Below are 21,364 nucleotides of genomic sequence, written 5' to 3' on the forward strand. Positions count from 1 at the left end.
GGGCTCGTGTCCCCGTTTAAGGATGTCATTGGCTTGTGTGAAGCCATTGAAAAGGGGCTGCGACGGCTACAGATTGAGTGTGGAACACTTCAAGCAGTTAACTCCCAGTCAAAGCGTCTCGTTTCCGAAGTGCTACGACTGTCTGTAGAGGAAAAATGCTTTCAGAAGCTAGAGCAGCACATTCTTGACCTTGATCCCCTCGACAATCATATCTACAGCTTGTGCAAAAAAGTTGCGGAGCTGTATGAGAAAATCCGCATCCCCCACATGACAAAAGAAAGAAACCGCGAGATCATCAAGGACAGGGTCAGGCCAGTTCTTTCAAGATTGATCATTTTTAAACATCAGTGAGTCTCCCCGCAGTGCGCGTTTCGGCTATACTGTCACATATATTTTTATTGTTTGTGTGATTGTGTTTTTCTGCCATTTTCGAGTTTCTCTAAGCATTTTCGTAGGCCATTTCGCCACCAAAAAGCAAAGAATAAATGCTTACAACCCGACACAACTTTGTTATTGCTTTGAAGACGCGAGAAACTGCACCTGCTGATTAAATAAGCGCGAGCGCAGCTGTACTCGGCTGTTTCCTGCCACTTCCAAGATGGCCGGCGGGGGCTCGGCGCGGCTTCACCCGCTCCCATGGGTACGCATTAGCGGCTTCCACTACAGCAAGTTTTTATATCCTCCTTGGTGCAAGCCCAGGAAGAAGGCCGTCTCAAGAAACACCATATGTCTAGGCATTGGCCCTCGGAGACGCCGAGCTCACGACCACTGTCCGACAAAGCATGGGTGGTTGACCCGAGCACCCCACTCGCTGGAAGCAAGTCTGGAGGAGGCAGCATCGCTGGGACCATATGCGTGTTCGTGTTGTGTATGTGTGTATGTTGAGGGCGGTGCAGGCATGCTGACGCTAGGAAGGACTACAAGACCTGTTATTGGACAGCGCGGTCCAGACCCCTTCCCCGTTCTGGGGAGAAAGTACTCTATATAATGAGCCCCCCAGCGCCTTTGAGGACGCTCTCGAAATGTATACTATATAAATAAACTCTCTTCACGTCTGCCTTCCTCCTGCCTCGGTGTCTTGATCTCGGATCTCCGGTGCCGCAAGGGCTAGTCGCAACAGCGGCCATAGAGCCACCTTTGAATACTGCGGCGTGAGATGCCTCTGCCGCCGATGTAACCAGGAGAGCCACTTTAACCCATTGACTTCCGCGGCCGGCGATCTGCCGGCCGCTACGGCCGAGGCCAAAAGTTCTTTGACCGGCGAAACGCCGGCCACTTAGAAAATTATTGCGTTCATGATCTTTCATAGATGGCAGCACATTGGTTGGTGTTTGCCTTTTGTTTGATGTGTTCTCCGCTAGATGGACATATTTGTCCACTGTTGGAGTTATTTTTGTGCGCGTTTGGAGCTGTTTTGTGTGCGAAGTGAGCGAGGCGATTGCGACCGGTCTTGTTCAAAACATGGCATCGCGGCGGAAGCGTGGTTTGACAGAAGACGAAATTCTGCAACTTGTGTTTGACAGCGACGCCGAAAGTGACATTTGTGATGATGATGTTTCATTAGACGATGGGGAGGATCAAAGTGATGAAAGTAGTAGTGATGAGGAGGAGGAGGAGAACGTGTGTGCAGCAGAAGATCCGCTGGATACTTTGCCGCCTTCTCCATACTGACCGAGTTGCTGCAGTAAAGCATTGCAAACAGAATAAAGCAAGAATTGTGGTTCTATGACGTTTCTTGCGGACTTTATTGCGATTTTTATACACCGCCCCATGCCGCCCACTGGCACGAAACTTTTGCCGCGGAGTGGTAGGCAGGACCGGGCGCACAGTGCGCGGAAGCCAATGGGTCAAGGCCCAGTGCGACACACGCCATTGCGCAAGGTGTGGAATCTTCAGACACCGCACGAATACCTGCACCCAACTGTGTCGACGTTGCGGCGCCACCCTGCGAGCATCGACTGCGCCGAGAGGAAGACGTACAGCATGGCGGCAGCCATGAATGTGGACGAGTTCCCGACACTCTGCACGGCGTCCGCTATCTGGCAGCCGCAGCTGAGGCTAACCACCCTACGCCCGGCGAAGAGACAGAAACCGAACGATGTGGAGGATGGCCCGAAACCGCATATCCCTGAAAAAACGCCAGCCCAAGCGGCGGCCATTACGACGCAGGAGGGGCGGCAAACAGCCAGCCAAGCAGAAGCGCCAACGCCAGTGAGCATGCGCTGAGACGAGCGACAAGAGGAGGAAGGCAGCCAAGCTTTGCCAGCGGCCGCCGAAGCAGAGAGGGTCGCAGACAGCAGCGAGGGAGGGAAGCACGCGAAACATGACGATGCGGGAGACGACGCAGCCAGTGCTGTCAGTTGGGTTAGCGTTGAGGAAACGGCCGTTGGGGAGAGCTGCCTCAAACGAGGTCACTGCGATTGGAAAGAAAACCAGGAGGACCATGTCGCAGCTCGCAAAGGACCACAGCGACGACGAAGCGGAAGACAACGCAGCCAGTGCTGTCAGTTGGGCGAGCGTCGAGGAAATGGGCGTTGGGGAGAGCTGCCTCAAACGAGGTCGCTGCGACGGGAAAGAAAACCAGGAGAACCGCGTCAACGAGCGCAGAGGACCACAGGGAGAGTGGAGGCTTAGCCTCAAGGCCACAAGGCCTCAAGGCCTTGAGGCAGCTGGTGTTGAGGCAGCTGGCTGGTGTTGAGGCAACTGGTGTTGAGGCAGCGGGCCTTGAGGCAGCTGGCTTGAGGCCTCAAGGCCACAAACTGGTGTTTGTGGCCTTGAGGCCTCAAGGCCTCAAACACCAGTTTGAGAAGTGCCAGAAGAGAAAAGCATGTGCTTGGAAGCCGCTGCTTTGCAAGAGGCAATACTGTTTTCAGAGCAGACTCAAGCTGAAGAGGAGGACAGAAACAAAATAAGTGGTTTCTCTGACTTGCTCGGTGCTTTGCCACGCTTTCGGAATTCGGACTTTTGGACTATCATCAACAAGGGCGGGAAGGTTTTTTCTTGGATTTGGCACTTCATTCGGCACCTGCAGTTCGTCGGTGATTGTGTCGTCGGACCTTCGTGTAGAGGTGTTTTTTGGTGAAACACGCGTGAACAAGTGTGGTGATGTGCTAGTCCCCGATAAGTTGTGTGACCTAGGAGATTTGAAAGGAGTGCTACAAATGCTTGAAGAGCTTCAGAAGAGTATTTGCACTGACCTTTCTCCGAAGATACGCAATATTTTGCAGTTGGTAGCAACGTTACTGGACGAAGTGAGTGACAAACGTATTCCATGCTAATTGTAAGAATGGCATTTGGAGGTGTTAAAATTTGTGAGAAGCCAAGTTGAACTTGTTTTAAACAACGCTAACTGATATCTCCCAGATTTCTTGGTTTTTGCCAGCCTTTTGTTCACAATTTCTTCTCACGCATACAAGTTCTTCATAAGTTCGATGAAACTTAAGTTGCCGCACCCTGACACATCAGAAGGCTTTGTTCATTATATGATGAAGTCTTGCAACAAAGCATCAGGAATCTAATTTCCTTTCTTATGCGAAGCGGGTTGTGAACACCTACAAAGAGCATGAACGGACTGTAACGTTCATGATAGATGAAGTGCACCTCCAACCATACTTTGATTACAAGGCGCGCTTCGTGTCAGGTGCTGCTGCTAATTCATCGAACCCTGCAAAAACAGCCCATGTCTTCATGATCCAGAGCCTGCTTTCTTTGAACAAGGATGTTGTGCACATCTTACCTATTGCACAGATTGATGCTAGGGTCCTGCATGACTATCTTTGGAAGCTTATTATTGATCTGGAGGCATCTGGTTTCAAGATCATAGCACTGATATCAGACAATAACTCCATAAACCGAAAAGCTATCTCGTTCTTTGCTAAGCCCGCGAGTATAAGCATTGTATACCAGCATCCTGCTGCTCCATCACGACCTTTGTTTTTTGTAATAGACCCTGTTCCCTCGCTTAAGTGCATTAAGAACAACTGTCTCAACTCTGGGAAGTGCATGTATTTTAGAAGTGTGGCAGCTTGGGCTAGCCTCGGCAATCAGGTGTCGTCCACTCATGCAGTGACGTCGTCCTCCCAGACTACGTTCACAACACCCTCGCTCTAGGTCCGAAGTTCGCCGTCGACCGAGGGAGGTTCGCACCCGAGCTTCTTTCAATGGTGCGCTCTGTGGCTGGCCGGGCTTCACCTGAAGATTCAAACAGGTGTATCTCAGAAGGCGTCGACGTGCTCCTACGGGGTAAGCCCACCAGCAACAGCCTTCCGGTGCGGAAGACGACCAAGTTTCTTAGAGACAATGAACTTTGTGTCGTGCCGTCAGATAAGGAGGGTGGTTTCGCCGTTCTTTCTAATTGCTTGTACTTGGAAAAGGCGGTCACAGCTATCGAATCTGTTTTCAAATGTTGTACCGACATTCGTCTAGATAGAGTAAAAACGCAGGCCAAGGAAATGTGTCGTAAATTAGAGTTAAAACAGGAATCTAAGTTAAAACAGGAAAACAGTTAGCGCAGCACATTAGTAAAAGTGACAAAAATGGGCTCAGCAAGTTTTTTTCTGCCAAAACACATAAGGTTGACATGCCCTTCCGTGTCATTGTGACAGAAAGCGGTACGTGGCAAAAGCAACTCTGATTGTTTATTCAGACTTATCTAAAGTGTCTAAAGATTGACGACCCATTTGTGATCAAAAACTCGCAGGCTTCGATAGAATTTTTCAAACAGTCAAATCAATCTAATATTTTCGGTTTTTCAATTGACATAAAGGACCTATACTACTCTCTGCCTCACGATGAGGTACTAGAATGTATAAGGGATAACATAGAAATTTTCGGGGAATTGAACTTCCAATTAAAAAGTGGCATTAGTTCGCGAGATTTTCTTGACCTGGTTTTGCTGTTTCAATTGGTTCATGCATAGCACCTCTACTCAGTGATCTTCTATTGGCAAAAATGGGCAAAAAACTGCAGGAAAAGTTAGAAGGCTCGCATGTCGTCAAAATATTCAGATACGTGGATGATTTCTTGGTTCTTCTAAATTGTAATTCTTCTATGTTTCACTCGTTTGCGACTCAAACGATAGGTGTGTTTGAAGATTGTTTAAAGCCTCTTGTGTTGACACATGAAATGCCCGATAATGACAAATTACGCTTTTTGGATTTAAATCTGGTTATTAGCTCACAGCACATCTGTTGGTGTTATGAACCACGTGCACAGAAACCTCTACTTCCCTTTTCTTCTGCTCACAGTAAGATAGCTAAGCGAGGCATAGCACGAACCTGCCTTGAAAATGCTTTAAATAGGTCGTGCGCCCACAATATCTCTGCGAGCTTCAAAGCTCAAATTTCCTGCCTTAAGGCTTCAGGTTTCGCCAAGGCGTTTATCGCGTCTGTTGCTGAGACGATCCTGCGGACTAATAAGGCAGAGCAGAGGAAGCGACAGAATCTGAGCAACACGGATACAGAACGTGAAAGGATAGCCGTGATTCCATACATACACCAGATATCACACAGGCTCAAAAAAATCGGAAAACGTGTTGGAGTTCGTGTCCTGTTCTCGGCACCGTTCAAATTAATCAGCCTCACCAAATCTACCAACCCCCTGAAAACGCAATCATCAACGGAATGCAGAGTTCAACATCGAAACAGGTATGCAGCCTGCTCCCAGGAAGCTGTCTATAGGACCCCTTTCATGTGGTGCTTGTTATGTCGGAACGACCGAAAGGTGTCTGAACGATCGGCTGAGAGAACACGCGAACAATGTTAGAAACGGGAAAGATGGTTTTCTTGCTCAGCACTACACTGAGTGCAATTGTGTTCCCCTCTTCAAGGACACAGCGACGCTGTACTAACACAGAGATGAAAGCACACGGGTCATTGTCGAGGCCGCGCAGATGGCACGCGAACAGGTGCCTTGTATTAGCAAGCCCTCCGTGGCTTTGTCCGAGAAGGAACGCAGGTTCCTCGAAGGTTTCGGTGCGGGCAGGTAGTTATTTTATCTTTACCTTTCTGTTTCGTTTTCTTCTAGGTTTTTCTTTGCTGTTTTTCAGTGCTTTTGTTTTTGTGTTGTTTTTGTTTTTCTTACTCATGTTCTGCTCTTTGTGCCATATGGTTTTTATCACATGGTTACTGTCTCCTCTATATATATTTTCGTGCTCTGCGCAATAAACTCAGTTGGAAGTTAGCGCTCGTGTCTTTCGTGTCCTGCTTGTCTCTGTGTCGTCATTTTGTTTTCGCGCTATAACTATCGTCATGCATGTATTTCCTTGACCCCAAAAGTACTGACGCTCAATCAAAAATTCTCACAGCATTATTTAAAGTGTTGAGTCAGCTGCACGAATCTGAGAAAAATGAGCTTTTAAAGGTAGCGCCAACACTCACCTTAGAAGCACTGAATCCTTCAAACATGAAGCGCCAAAATGTTAAGCTAGCCCTGAAGATTTTCAGCTCATCCACTGTCGCTGCTCTTAACACCATTTCACCTCAGCACGCACTGGAAATATCTGTATACATTGAAACCATTTTAATGTGGTGGAACGTAGTGAATGTAAAGACACCAAGGAAAGGACAGCAACTTCGAGATGAGTTTCAAGGTCCAATAACACCATCTTCTTGTCCTCAGCTCGAATACCTGAGCACTGTAGTTCGCTGTCTCGACCACTGTGGGACCACTGGGTGAGCCTCAAGCATGATAATGGCTCCCCGACGCGTGAAACACATTCTGCTTTGACCCAAACTACTCATGCCTTGCAAGAACTGGCCATATACTGTTTGGAAGAACATCATTCCACTTATGTTCTCTTGGGAAAATTTCCAACCGACAGCCTGGAGGATTGGTTCGGTAAATACTGGCAGTTGTCTGGGGCACACTACCATGTGTCTATCAGGCATATTTACGAGTCAAGAGACAAAACTGCATTCGCAAAAAAGTTCTAATTTTCCTGTGTTGGACCAGCTGGACACGCTTCCAGGACTAAGTGTTCCAGGACATGCTTCCAGGACCAAGGTAGACAAGCAGTCATTGCAACGCCAATTTCGTGTCTCCGTGTCAGATTCTGACATTCAGGCAAAAGCTTCGAGGCTACCAGCGGTAACTTATGTTGCTGACTACTGCGCGCCCGCTGCTTTGAAGAAGCTGACATGTACATCGTGCTGAGAAAACCTTGTTCTGCCATGATGTAGACTTATATAGCGCAGAAAATGCACTAATCGCACACATGTCTAGAGGTGACCTGAAGTTCCCACGAGCCACCATTGTGAATACTGTGTTTTTCACAGAAATCGTCTTGGATAAGCTGAGGGCTCCAGAAAACTCCACACAGTTTTTCTGTCTTCCTAGCTAGAAGGATGCACTTGTGGGCCTTGTACTTTCAACCCTCGAAGAGATGGAGAACCTAGGTACGTGTGATTTTGGTCACACACCAGAGGAAGTGATGCAGCTTCTCGTGAGTGCAGCAGCGAACACACTCTTGAACAATTTGTGCAGCAGAGAAAATGATAAGCTGTCCCTTGGGAAGAATCAAAGAAAACTAAAAACATTCATGACTGAGAAATCTTAGCGCCACAGAACGGAAACAAAAGAAAGAAACGTAGACAACACGAGCGCTAACTTCAAACCAAGTTTATTAGGAAACACACATGAATATATACGAACTCAAATCACAGAAATCTCACGCCTACTTTTTTACACATATATTGTTATACAACGTCATACAAAAACAAAAAATGTAATATCAGGAAATAAACAGGTAAACGCGCATGTGAAAACCCGAGAATTAGTTGCGCAGCAGTTACCCCGAGCAGTTAACCCGAGCAGTTAACCCGAGAATTAGTTGAGGCCTGCTTCATCCGAAAACGTGGCGAGAAGTGCGTGAGTCATCCGTCTGTACTCCTTCACGATAAAGAATTTTCATTCCTAATGAGCACGTTTTCTTATGGCGAATTCCATTGGGAGAGCAGGTGCACTCAAAAGCACGCTCAAAGTGCTCTCTTCCGAGGCGGCGTGTTTCAGTGGTCGAACAGGAGTAGGAGCACTGTCATCCATTGGTAGAGCGAGAGCGCTTTTGCTGCGCCGAGAGCAGCCAGGAGCAGTTCTGTCTGCTCCCTCTTAAAAAGCGGAGTGAGTGGAAAACGCAGGAAACCACGTGTTTGGAACGTCATGTCCGGACATACCCTCTCAGCAATCCTCCTCACTTGTTTACATTTTGCGGCGTCGTGTCGGGCGGTTATGGCGGCAGCGAAGCGTGCGTGGTGCTCGGGCTCGAACGATTTTAACGTCGTAGCGGCAGATTCTGGCAGTGAACGTCCACCTTGCCTGCCTTCAGATTCACGGATGGCGGAGGCAGCAAAACGTCGTCGTCTTGCCGAAGTATTTGACGAGCTAGACGATGTCAGCAGCGATAGCTGCTGGAGCTCTACGTCCGAGTCGAGTTCAAGCAGCAGCGACGATGACGACGAAGTGTATGCAGCAGCGTTTCAGCAGCTCTTTTCTCTGCCAGAGCGAAGGCCGAAAGTGGAAGCATATGTTACAAAGACGGTGGCTAGCTACTCCGACGAGGAGGTGAGTCATTCGGCTTCTGTTTTAATTAGGTTGCTTAAAGGCCTGTTTTCTTCCAGTTCAAAAGAAATTTCCGCGTCACGCGGCCGGTCGTGGACTTCTTGGCAGCAGAATTCGCCAAGTCACCGCACTGCCCTCAGAACAGTGATCATGGTGGCCTGCCTGCCAAGTCGGCTGAAGAACACATTCTCTCCTTTCTTTGGTGAGTGTCCGTACGTTTAGGAATGCCGCTGTCATCAGGTCACTGCATAATCCGTTTTATAGTGGGTTAGAGGCATATGAAATATTGCAAATAAATGTACCTAATTCGCAGCATGTCATTGGACCACCTTGCTTTAAACTTGTTAAATGCTACTAGCGAGTGTCGAACGTAATAGAGTTATAGTATTTTGTGAAATGCTTTCGTAGTTTGTACACCTACACACTGAGCTTCACAAAATTCTCGTTACTAGAATCAGTGGCAAAGCATAATTCATGATGCATCATTACAAACAACCATGAAAACTTTTGCTCACGAAGCATTTCAAATCGGCTGTGTCAGCAGGTTCACAGTGAGCTTCATCTCCACACTTATAAATGTAATGCGCGAATTAAAATTAGAATTTGTTATTTAGATAGTGCTTCTACTAATCAAATATTTTGAGTTTCTAAGGTGTCACCCAAAAAGGTGGAATCGTGTTTTCTGACTTCAGTTGTCTTGCTAATTTGCTTCATTGACAGCGACAGCATTGTTAACACCATTATTCAGTCATTGACAGCAACAGCAAGCTTAATTCCATTATTTAATTAGAGTATCCTCTCCTTTTCAGGTATGCAGCCAACAAAGCATGCATTAGAGATGTCGCTGGCCGCTTTGAAGTCGCAGAAAGCACTCACCACAGAATGATGGGCCGAGTAACTGCATTCCTGCTCGACATAGCACCGAATGTAATCAAGTTCCCCAGTGACCTGCAGAAGCTTGCTGTGGATTTTGAGAAGGTAACTATGCTTTTGTAAACATGCTATTTAAGGTATAAACTACAGTTTTTTTCACACCAATGTCATACAGCTCTACACAACTCAAGGGACCAGACTAAGAGGAATTACACCTACTCAAACCACAATAAGGACTGAAAGCAACTGATATGCAGGATCAGAACTGCAAATGAACAGAAAATGTAAAAATGCAAGAGATATGAAAGAGCACCACACAGTCAAGCCTCCTTCATGTGTATTACAAATGCTGTCAGCAATCGGACATTTTTCTTGAGTAGTTTTGACCATGTGATGCTGTTTCATATCTCTTCTATTTTCCCATCTTCTGCTTAGTGATGTACATCTAGTACTTGTCCTGCATGTACAGTGAATAAACCTAGAGTTCAGTTACTTGTGCACTCTGTATGTACTCTGTATGTGTCATTAATTCCCCTTCGTGCGGTCCCATGTGTTCTTTACCGCTCTACTATTACAATTATGAATTAGTTAGTGCCAGAATGCACCTTTTAAATAAGTTATTACAATTATTTTTCCCAGATGCTTCACAATTAAGTAGCCAGTTAATTTCAATCATGTGTACCGGTAGTGTATTGCACTCGCCGTTATGAGCTTCAAGTCTCCAGTTTGTTTTAAACTTTTCCGCATGTTATTGGCACCTTTCATTACCCTTAGTGCCATGCTTATTTGACTATGTGTGTGCACATTTTTTTCTCTTGCAGCTGTCGGGATTCCCAGACACAATTGGGTGTGTTGACGGAAGCTACATGCCTATCAGGTGCCCAGCCAGGAAAGTGCGATCTGTTTATATAAACCGGCACCATTACCTATCCTTGACACTTCAAGGTGTTTGTGACAACAAGAAGAGGTTTCTTGATGCCAGCACTGGCTACCCAAGCAAAATTCATGACGCACGCATTTTCCGTCGGTCCAGGATTTCAAGTGTTTTGCCACAACTGTGCTCTAGCAAGTACCATATAGTGGGGGATGCTGCATATCCTTTCCGGGAGTACCTGATGACACCAATTCGAGACTATGGGAATCTTGACAGCATCAAAAAAACCTTCAATGCAAGACTCTCCGGGACAAGGGTGCTTATTGAAAATACTTTTGGCGATTTAAAAAATCGTTTCAGACAACTGCACAGGTTGGATATGTGGACAGTGGATAACATGTCCAAGTTTATCATTTCATGCTGTGTGCTTCACAACCTCTGCATTGATTGTGGAGATTTGCCAGAGAACCTGTCACGAGACCTGTCACTTACCTCACAAACAACAAATGTAGACTCAAGCTCTTCTGCAGTTCAAGTAAGCAGCAGTAGTGTAGCCCAACAGGATAGCCTATTACGTGGCTTGGCTAGCATCAAGAGAGATCACTTGATGATAAAAATGGGGTTGCAGAACCAGCAGCCATGAAACAAGGAATTCCTTTACGTGTTATGCAGTTGTGAGCAAATATATGCTTACCAAAGGCCCACCTGAAAAGCTGAACTCGTTAAAACACCTTCAAGGTTGGGAAAAATTGTCCTTACCACACACCTGTTGGCCCATTTGCATTTTCTCAAGGTAGTGTATTGTGCCAAACTAGAAAATAAAAGACATTGAAACTAAGTAATCGCTTTGGGTAGTACGTTTATTTATTTAAAACTACCACTTTATTTTGGAAGTCCAAAGGCCTGACGGAGAATCTCCATTTTTTCTTCATGCATTTTGCGCCGCTCTTCACGAAGCACCTGTCGCTCGGCCTGCCTTTCAGCTCTTCGATTTTCTTTTTCTTGACGTCTGGCCGCCTTTTGAGCCTCCTTTTCTTCTTGCAGTGCCCTCATTTCAGTAAAAAACAACTGCATGTGTGCCAGGCGTGCAGTTCCTACCCGTGGCTTCGTGTCGGGATTTGAGGACTGCGTCTTATTTTCCTCAGTGGTGTTGGCAGGTGACAACACGGCCGGAGATTCGGGCGAGGCTTTGAATGTAGCCCCTGAGGCGTCTCGCTCTACCTCCGGTTCAATGCTGTCATCAATGCTTTCAATTTTTTTCACCTCGTCGTCAAAAGGCACAGGGGTGGGTGAAGCACCAGACCTTTTGTTATGGTCGGAAGACGCCTTCCGACGCCTAATTACTGTTTTGTACCTATTTTCACACTGTTCTGGGGTTTTGGCTATGCCAAGCACAGCCTCGATGTCCATCGATATTTGTTTAAAGGCTTGCTTCCTGTTTTTGAATTTTTTAAATGGGCCAATCTGAGGGAAATATTTGAGGTAGTACTCTAGGAGCAGCCTTGTTTGCCCCTCTGTCCATTCAGCAGCTAGAATAAGAAAGAACCAACACATAAATGGTTTATTGGGAAACTGTCGGTCATTGTGCAGGCATTACTTATAATTGAATAATTTAACACACAGCACGGTCACTTGAGCTTAATTATCAATCAGCAAGCATTAATCAACAAAACAAGCATTTGCGCAGACTAGCAAACATACATAAGTGATAAGTTCTGGTATTGTGCATGTAAATGCAATATGCAAATTGTGCCAGTCTTCCAGTAATTGTAGTGGTCTGCTTTCCATGCTCTCTTTTTTTTTTGTCATTTAAGGATCACTCCTACAAGTACACTTTTACACGCTCTGATGCATGCTTGTTAGATTTACCCAAGAACACTTGCTGAGGCAATTGTAGACACTCAGTGTTAATATACTTGCCTCCACCTCCTCTCCTGGAGCCTGATGGCTTGCTTTGAGCACCAGTCTCCCCGTCAGCTGATCTTGATGCAGTGGGAGCTGGCAGGTGCAGAGTATCTGTGCCATCTAAAAAATATAAATGAGCAGTAAATGTAGTGCCTCACAATAATGTTAATACTAATACTTACCACCTCCTGTTTCAACGCATGGCAATCTGAGCTCCATGCGCATTTCTTCGCTCCCTCGCCTTGGCACATCGCCAGCCATATTTGTACGCAGAACTGCATCTGTTTTCACACAATGATGGAAATGTAATCAAATCAGTTATATAATGAAAATGGTTTCTCAAGTAGTCAGCTACATTATGCAAACTCGGATGCCTTACACTCGAAGGTAAGCGGATTAGAGCAAGCAAAAAACAAATTCTAAAAAAGTCAATTCATCATGTTACAGGGCTGCATGAAACACTGCACAAATCACTGATAATTAAAAAAAAATATCGCTTATCATACGTAGCATCTCGACCCTGCGATAAGAAATCGTGCTTCCGAGGAGATGTATGGCTTCACCGTATCACGTGGGATGCTGATCTGCCGTCTGGAGACATTAGCCACTTAAAAATCGGAAATAAAAATAAATTGTTACTGCGTGCAATACTTAGCTGCACCCACGTGACACTTGCTACACGCCACTTCGCAGTTACTTTTCTTAAAACGCTGCGAATCATTCTGTTGCTGATGGAGGGGTCTGCAATGTAAGTTTGTTTTGAATTAAGGATTAATTACTCATGCAAGGAAACTTGGCAACAGGATAGTGTACTGCAGTACTTCTAGAATTGTTTACGTTTTGTTAACTGCTGATGACAGCAGCAGCTGGTAACTGCATGAACAGTCTGATAAAGCTGTCATATCCACGGTGTTTTTCTGATATGATAAAGAATAGTGGGCTTAGGTCCACGCGCGCAAGAATGCATTGCATGCTGCATGCGCGACAAGTGCGCTGAAACAAATAAAAAGCAATCAAATTCACTTTACCTTCCGTACTAGATGGTGCCTGGTGTTGAATTAAAGACAGTAGGATGCGCTGAGCTTCCGAGTCCATCATGTAGTAGTATACGAAGCAGCAGCTTTGCAGGATAGCGCGCAAGCGAGTGCGCTGTACCAACCACTGCCACACGTGCTTTCCTTGCCCGTCCGGATCAGACCGCACGTGTTTTGCAGCAGAGGACGCTGGGATGCACAACCTTTCTCCTCACTCGCCTTTTTATTCCCTCACACCTGCTCTGCGGAGGTGTGCCGCATTCCAGTGGCAGGTCGAGTGACGCGGCTCTCAGTGCTCTGCCCCCTACTCCTCTCTGCTCGGCACCCTTACTCCTGTTCTCTCAATGGAATTCGCCATTAGTTTCACCGAGGTAAGCATGCGCAGCTGGTGTCACATTTTTCGTTTGTAGGGTTTTTCGGGGGGCTGTTAAGTTTTTTTCTAAGTTTTCTTGGTTCCATTTACACATGCGCGTTTACCTGTTTATTTCCTGATATTACATTTTTTGTTTTTGTATGACGTTGTATAACAATATATGTGTAAAAAAGTAGGCGTGAGATTTCTGTGATTTGAGTTCGTATATATTCATGTGTGTTTCCTAATAAACTTGGTTTGAAGTTAGCGCTCGTGTTGTCTACGTTTCTTTCTTTTGTTTCCGTTCTGTGGCGCTAAGATTTCTCAGTCATGCATCGTTACCAACCTGCCCAACTCGCCGCACTAAAAACATTGATGGCTTGAAAAATGCCACTCTTTTGTGATCTAGTACTTGTGTATATAGTTTGTTTTGTTTGAGCTGTATGTATGCTTTTGTAGCCCAATTTACTTGTATGACTTTGTTTTTAAAATCATGAATAAATCATGTTGTTTGTGGGAGTGTCTTAAATAAATGAACCATAAAAACTTTGAAGATGAACTGAATAATAAATGTGCATTTCTTTCTATTTTTTGAGCCTCAAATTGGTTTGTATGCATGACATTTATTTTGGCCCTTCAAAACCATCTTTTGCTATTTAGCTCCCAGAAGTGACGCTGTGATGATAAACACTGCCCATCAGTTATGCAGAAATGGTCTAATAGCATACAGGGCAAGTGCTGTCCAGGACCTTTTGAGGACACACACAATGAATGGAAGTAGGCAACGAGTCTAAAGAATGTCACTTTTTTTATGATGGCCTTCACAGTATGAATCAGCTGGCGGCATTTTTTTTCTGTGGCAGTTATACATTTTATGCAGTGAAAGAACATGAAATATTGACTACTCAGGGTTCGTATTACTTCCTGGAAACTGGTAGTTATTCGAAGCCACAATTTTTTCGACACACGCTGGCTGTACCTCTGCGCGTCGTACTCTTTCGATTATGATTACAAGGCTTTTTTTTCTTTCTTTTTTTTTCATCCTTCGATTCCCCTAATGCCCTGTGGCAAAATTGCGCAATAAAAAAAGATTAAAAGGCTTGGTTACAATGTGTTACATTTAAAATAATACACGCATGCCACTGGGTTAAAAATACTACTTGGGTGCGTTCACGCGCAAGGCACCATGCCTCGGGCCCATCGCACGATGCACGCGTGGTGAAGTCGACTTGTAGGCCCATCGCACTAGCGTGACGTCACGCCGTCGTGCGAAGGCTTTGAATTTTCTAGGTGGTTTTGGCTGGAGGCGCAGAAGGATGTGGCAGCACTGTCGTCAGACGAGTTGGAGCCCACTGAGCTCGTTATCGACGAGCGTGCACCGACACCCGAACCTCCGAACCGCACACCACAGGAAGTTTTCTCGATGCCGGCAGGCGTCGGCTGCAGGCCGTACAGCCGGAGTCGCGACCCCAAGGCAGCCCACGGTAGTATCCTCTCCCTGTCGCTCAGGACCTCAGGCCCAGGCGCTCACATGCAGACTGACGAGAAGCGTACTCAACGCAGCACCAAGAACGCGACGTGACATCGCAGGGCACCGGAGAGACCGCACTTCAGGAAGTGAACACCAGCAGGCAACGTCAAAGCAACGCTCAAGCCAGCAGTCGGCGAAGGGGCGACGTGAACACAGACAGCGACTTCTACTGATAGGTGGGCCCATTCCATGCCTTCCCCACTGTCGCGTGTTTCCAAAGCTGCCCTCATCAGTGAGGCGGCGAAAAACTGACTGAACACATCCAGAAACATGTTGGTGGTAGTTCCTGAAAACTTTAATATAACTGTCGCGCAGTTTTTTTTGTCTTGACAGCCATGTTAAGCTGCGCAATGCTTGTGAATATTTTTAATAAGCGCCGTAACATTGTTTGCCGCTCCAACTAGCTGTCTCTGAATTTTGTTTTTGAAAAAATGTCTGTGAGCCGAACCCTTTTTTTTTTTTACTGGTCCTTGGCAGTTTAGATGCCATTTTGGCAGTTTAGATGCCAAAATGTCTGAAATAACGTCAAGGTGGAGCGGCGGTGCGTTTCTATAACTTCGCCATTGCTTACGCGCTTTCGAAAAAAATATGCCAGGCCCGCCCGGAACGCGCAACCCAGTGACAGCGAAAACCGGATGAGCAGCCTTTCAGAGCCTTTTTTTAACACTGTTTGGGTAACTATAACTACTACAAGGAAACTTGCTAGGTACCCACTATGCCATAATTAATCATAATTTTTGCATATCAAGCCAGCCTACCTTAAGCTATCCATCATTAATCGGAGATGCGTTGTATCCGCTACATAATTGCTAGGAATTTTGTGCACTTTTTCTATGCATTGGCTGACGACGATGAAGAAAATTGTGCCTGAAGAAGGTAATCCACAACCTGCTTTTGTAGTGGGTCCGAGCATTGATGACCCACTCGTTATGCAATTCTATAGTGAACGCCTAGTAGTGTGTGCACTGCGGCATGCACGAGGACAACGCGCTTTATAAATCGGTCGTGTGACCAAGGCCTTTTGGTCCCTCGTGGACAGGGCATACCACCCGTTGGGTGTAGAAAGATTTGTCAAAAGGAAAGGATGTCCAACTGGCGCTGGCAGGTCTAGTGCTGGCCGCTGGTATGTACGCGTTGTGGGAAAACAACGGCTTGGATGTGCATTAAGCAAAGGCCCGTAAAAATCAATGGCTTTTGCTGGTGCGGTTGTATGATATTGTAACGAACCATTTGGAATCAGAATTGTTTTCACTAGGAAAGAAGGAGTTCCTGAAACGATGGTCCTGTGCCTTCATTAAAATCACCAAGAACCAGGTTGTTTTGGCATGTTCGCCGATTCAGGGCCTGAGAACTACCTAAAAAAACCCCACTTTTTGTTGTGCTGGGTGCCATAACAAATGAGTGCAAACATGTGACACATTGATTGTTAACACAAATGTCAAGTGCCATATTTTGTGGAACCGAATTTGTATGTAACGTGGTAAACAATAAAATTTCATTTTCGCTTTTCACTAAAGATTGGACTATAGGCCAATTTTTGGCAGGCCTTGATGTTTGGGCGAGGCCTAACGTTGAAATCAATAGAAAGAACAGATGTCTGAAATAACTTCAAGGTAGAGCGGCAGTGCGTTTCCATAACTCCACCATTGCTTACGCGCTTTCGAAAAAAATACACCAGTCGCGTGCGGAATGCGCAGCCCAGTGATAGCGAAAGCGGGATGAGCAGCCTTTCAGAGCCTTTTTTTTAACACTGATTGGGTAACTATAACTACTACAAGGAAACTTGCTAGGTACCCACTACGCCATAATTAATCATAATTTTTGTGTAGTAAGCCGGCAGTCCTTAAGCTATCCTTAATTATTCATCGGAGATGCGTTGTATCCGCCACATATTTGCTGGGAATTTTGTGCACTTTTTCTATGCAGTGGCTGACGACGATGAAGAAAATTCTGCCTGAAGTAGGTGATCCACAACAAGCTTTTGTAGTGGGTTCGAGCATTGATGACCCACTCGTTATGCAATTCGTACAGTGTAGCGCCTGGTAGTTCCTGCGGTGTTATAAAACGCTTCATTATTCAGATGATGATGTGTGGTGTTTTATGGCGCAAGGGCCAATTGATGGCCAAAGAGCGCCATTTCAATGAGTATAAAGATGCGGTCAATGATATGTTGCGTGGCTGTATAGGGGCCTTAAAATTCCTCGCGATAATGCGGGTAAAAACATAAGTATTAAAGACATGACAGTGGCGTGATATGCATATTAAAAAGGGTGACAAAGGTTTTGATAATAAAAACATGTAAAAATATTTGGCACTAGCACACTTGTCTCATCAGTGCCCTTGTGTCCAAGGGCTGCGAGGCAAGTGCTTTTAAATGTAATCACAGCAGCAGCGACCTCTCTTGAGAGGTCACGCTACGCAATGCCTGGGTATAATACATGGTAAAAATTAACATCTCTTAAAAAAGCTAACAATGATTTATGGGTGAAAAGTGGTTCCCTACCGACAAACATTGCAGGGTGTAAAGGTATATGTTGTCGGTAGGGTAATGGGAAGTGTTGTCTTCTTAGAGTGTCTAGCTGTTTACATTGGATTAAAATGTGAAGAACTGTTAAAGCCTCACCACATTTATCACACAATGGTGGATCACCACCGGATAAAAGATGTGTGTGTGTCGTGTATGTGTGCCCTATCCTGAGTCTTGTTAGTGTTACCTCTGTTAGACGTGATTTTGATACTGGTGGCCAATGGCCAAGGTGTGGCTTGATAACGTGTAGTTTGCGCTTCATTACTCAGATTAAAGCGATTTCCTTCCCGACATAAAGCCTGCCTAAGGCCAGTTTGGAAGCGAGTTCAGATTATGGTGGCTAGAAGGGTAAGTGGGTGCAATGCGGTCAGTTCCTAAGCGTGTATCCACACGACGGACCAAATCCGTCTTTTCCGCGGCGGACGGCGCGTCACGTGACCCCACGTCACGGATTTCCGCCATCCGTGCCGCGTCCGCGGACGTCGCGGACGGAAAATGCCACGCTCTTTTTCGCAAACGGATTCCCGCGGAAAAACACGACAAATTTAGCGGAGGACGCCAATACTAGTGTGGCAACAAGCGCTTATTTTTCTGTTTCTCGTGTGGTTTCGTAAATTTAGCCGACGAAGTTATAAGGGTCTGGCAACAGGCACGTTTTTTTTTTCTGCTCGTCTTGTTTGGGTTTTTGCGTGGGAAGTACGTTCGACGCACACTACCGCAAACAACTCCAACTATGAACTTGAGCGACGACGCAACTTTTTTTCTGCTGCGCCTTGTTGAGCAGTTCCCCGCATTGTGGGATATGACACTCGCCGAGTACGCGGACACAACAGTGAAGGAGAGTATATGGGAACGCATAGCGAAGGAAATGAACGAGGAGTGGCCTGCGTACGGGCCGTACGATGCCAGTAAGTACCATTTATATTTACTCTCTATGTTTTGCGTTATTATATGGGTGGGTTTCGTGATAATAACCTTCTGGAATGTACCTGTTATGCATGACGTGGGGCACATTGGTGTCTACAAGTGACGGCCGTGGTCAGCGCATTCCCAAGCATGCTACCGTGCCGGAGGCAGGGCTGCTCAATAAAAATGCATTTTAATCAAGGAATCGGCGCGAAATTCAAGAACAGTGTTAATGGCGACGAGTCCGCCAAACGTTGCTTGTGATGCGTAAGCTTGCGGTAAAACTGAAAACATTCACTGCAGTATTCGTTAGAGCACCAGCCACGTTTTTTCAGCATAATGTGTTGTGATGGTGATTGACCGAAACTGCATGGTGTAAATCGTACTTATAATCACCCCCCCCCCCCCCCTCTGTTTTGTTCTTTTTTTTTTACAGAAGCCCTTCGGCGCTTCTTTGACAATAAGAGACGCACATACCGGTTGGAGAAGAAGAAAGTAGAATCCACAAAGAGTGGAATGCCAAGCTCGGACGTTTATAAAGGTCGCTGGCGCTTTTATAATTCACTCAGGTTTTTGGATGCTTCAAAAGTGACCTGTTGGCGTTCTGTGAGCACTGATGCATGCCAAGCTGCGGCGGAGACCATGAAGGTAAACTGCCCTTGTTTTTCGTATTTGTGATGAAGCCTTCTTGTGCCGCGTAAATTTTTACAATATGTATTTTTTATTACTTAGCACTTTCTTATACAGCCTTACAACCTTTTCAATGCTTGAACACACACCAAAATAATTCTACATTAAGATTAGTTGCTTGGTGTGCTGAATTATTCAAACGTCGTTTCTATATTTAAATTAGATATGACCAAAAATTGTTGACACTGAAGTTTGAATCTTGCGCTCTAATTACGCCAAATCACGAATAATGTACCATTGCTTTTACGTGGTTGTAATACAGATTGTAATCGGAATAGATACGCAGATGTGTGTCTGCAAAGCATTACATTTTGGAATTGCGAGAGACTTTGTGCGCCATTTTGTGTCTTGCAGGTACGACCAGACATTGATGATCCTTCACAAACCTCAGACGATGCAGCTGCAGCGACTGACGACCAAAACATTACCGTGGACGACCCAATTGCGGGCAAGGCACTCTCTGCAATGTCCCGCCAAGGAACACAGAAGAAAAGGCGCCGATCTCCCCATCGTTTAGATGAAATATTGGCCCAACGGCAAACTGTGTTGGAAAAAATAGCTGCAAGCGTAGGCCAACCAGCGAGTACCACACAGCAGGAAGATGATATCGACTATTTTGGTAAAGTTGTTGCTGCACACATGCGCGAGGTTCCGAAGGATAAGCTGATCCCATGCCAGAAGGCTATCTTAAGCGCACTTGAAATCTACATCAACAAAAGCGAGTAAGAAAGCTCAACAGATCTCATTTAATATTGCCAGTTAATAAATCGTTGCTTACCTCCAGCATTGTTGTCAGTGTGAATGAAACTCAGTTTTAAGTAAATATCCGTAATTTGAAATGCCATTCATATGACAGCGTATACAAGATCTCGCCCTTCAACTAAACAAACCGCATTTTATTTTTCAACAACTTTATTTTATGACAACGCATGTGCATCTTGCACTATCTTTGCGTAATCTTATGGCCTTCTGTATACATCGGCCTCCAAGTGGGCTGACGTACGCTGCCATGACACAGCACCCCTGCCATTCAAAAATTCGCATAGGCTGTCACGTACGGCGGAGCCAACAGCACTTACTCGTCCGCGAGAATAAGGCTGTGTAGAGAACAGAGTTGCAGTAGGCGTTGTGTCGGCACACGAGTCAGCTGCGTTCAATTCATTGGCGAGGAAGTTGTGCAATACGCATGCTGCATTCACCATTGATGTCACCCGTTTTGGCTCAGCGTCAATCACGGTGTGCAGAAATCTAAACCTATTCGCAAGTATTCCAAAGGTGCTCTCAACTACACGCCGAGCCCTGGATAACCTGTAAAGCATTAAAAAAAGTAAGATATAATTTTATACACTTTACACCACTGAGAAGATAGTAGCATGCTAATGTGTGCTGCAAATCTGGGTTAGCGCACCTTCGATTAAACGGTTAAATATCACATAGTGCTGTTTCAGTAGTGACATAAATTACCTGTAATTAAATATTCTCTTCTCTTCTGATAACGAACGTTCCCCAAACGGTTTCATCAAGTTTCTTCCAAGAGGAAACGCGTCATCACCGACGAAAACTGGTGGCAAGTACAGATCAGGCAAGCTTCCCACCTTGACCAGTTCCGGAAGACCAGCCGACATGTTTGACAAGTGTGCTTGCAGAGGCGTAGTTTGCCAGACGCCCGCATCTCCCTGTGACCCTGGCGCACCAACATCCGTGTACAAAAATTTGTAGTTCGCATCGACCACGGCAAACAGTATAATGCTAAAGCTCTTCTTGTAGTTTCTGTAAACTGTTCCCGTGTTTGCTGGCTTAGTAATTATCACATGCTTTCCATCCATCGCTCCAACGCAGTTTGGAAAGTTCCAGTTTCTACTGAAACCAGCAACGACGTCTCTCCACTCATCCTCGGTGCTTGGAGTTTTGAGAAATTCATTCTTCAGCTCTTCATAAATTACATTACATGTTTCATGGATGATATCATTTACAGTCGAGTGGCCCAGACGAAATTGGCGACTCAAGGAGTGGTGGCTCTCTCCTGCACAAAGGGAAAAAAATACCGTCACTAATTCGCAGATGTATGCCAAGAGTGCCAAACTGTACATCAACGACAGCGAGGCTGTGTAAGAGGGCT

At 45.7% G+C, this 21,364-nt stretch overlaps 2 protein-coding genes across 2 annotated transcripts; one reads left to right on the forward strand and one right to left on the reverse strand.

Annotated features, from left to right (window-relative positions):
- Window positions 1-11,142: 11,142 nt before the first annotated feature.
- LOC119171632 (uncharacterized) lies at window positions 11,143-13,621 on the reverse strand. The gene is made up of 4 exons (XM_075890248.1): window positions 13,234-13,621; window positions 12,388-12,486; window positions 12,221-12,325; window positions 11,143-11,829 (listed from the first exon to the last, which is right to left on the reverse strand). The coding sequence occupies exons 1-4, from the start codon at window positions 13,301-13,303 to the stop codon at window positions 11,183-11,185; spliced, it is 921 nt and encodes a 306-aa protein (XP_075746363.1). The 5' UTR covers window positions 13,304-13,621; the 3' UTR covers window positions 11,143-11,182.
- Window positions 13,622-18,034: 4,413 nt separating this feature from the next.
- On the forward strand, window positions 18,035-20,028 carry LOC119171623 (uncharacterized). The gene is made up of 3 exons (XM_037422410.2): window positions 18,035-18,557; window positions 18,992-19,203; window positions 19,600-20,028. The coding sequence occupies exons 1-3, from the start codon at window positions 18,383-18,385 to the stop codon at window positions 19,969-19,971; spliced, it is 759 nt and encodes a 252-aa protein (XP_037278307.1). The 5' UTR covers window positions 18,035-18,382; the 3' UTR covers window positions 19,972-20,028.
- The last annotated feature ends 1,336 nt before the right edge of the window (window positions 20,029-21,364 follow it).

Source organism: Rhipicephalus microplus, chromosome 3 (assembly GCF_043290135.1).
Source record: "Rhipicephalus microplus isolate Deutch F79 chromosome 3, USDA_Rmic, whole genome shotgun sequence".
Lineage (NCBI taxonomy): Eukaryota > Metazoa > Arthropoda > Arachnida > Ixodida > Ixodidae > Rhipicephalus > Rhipicephalus microplus.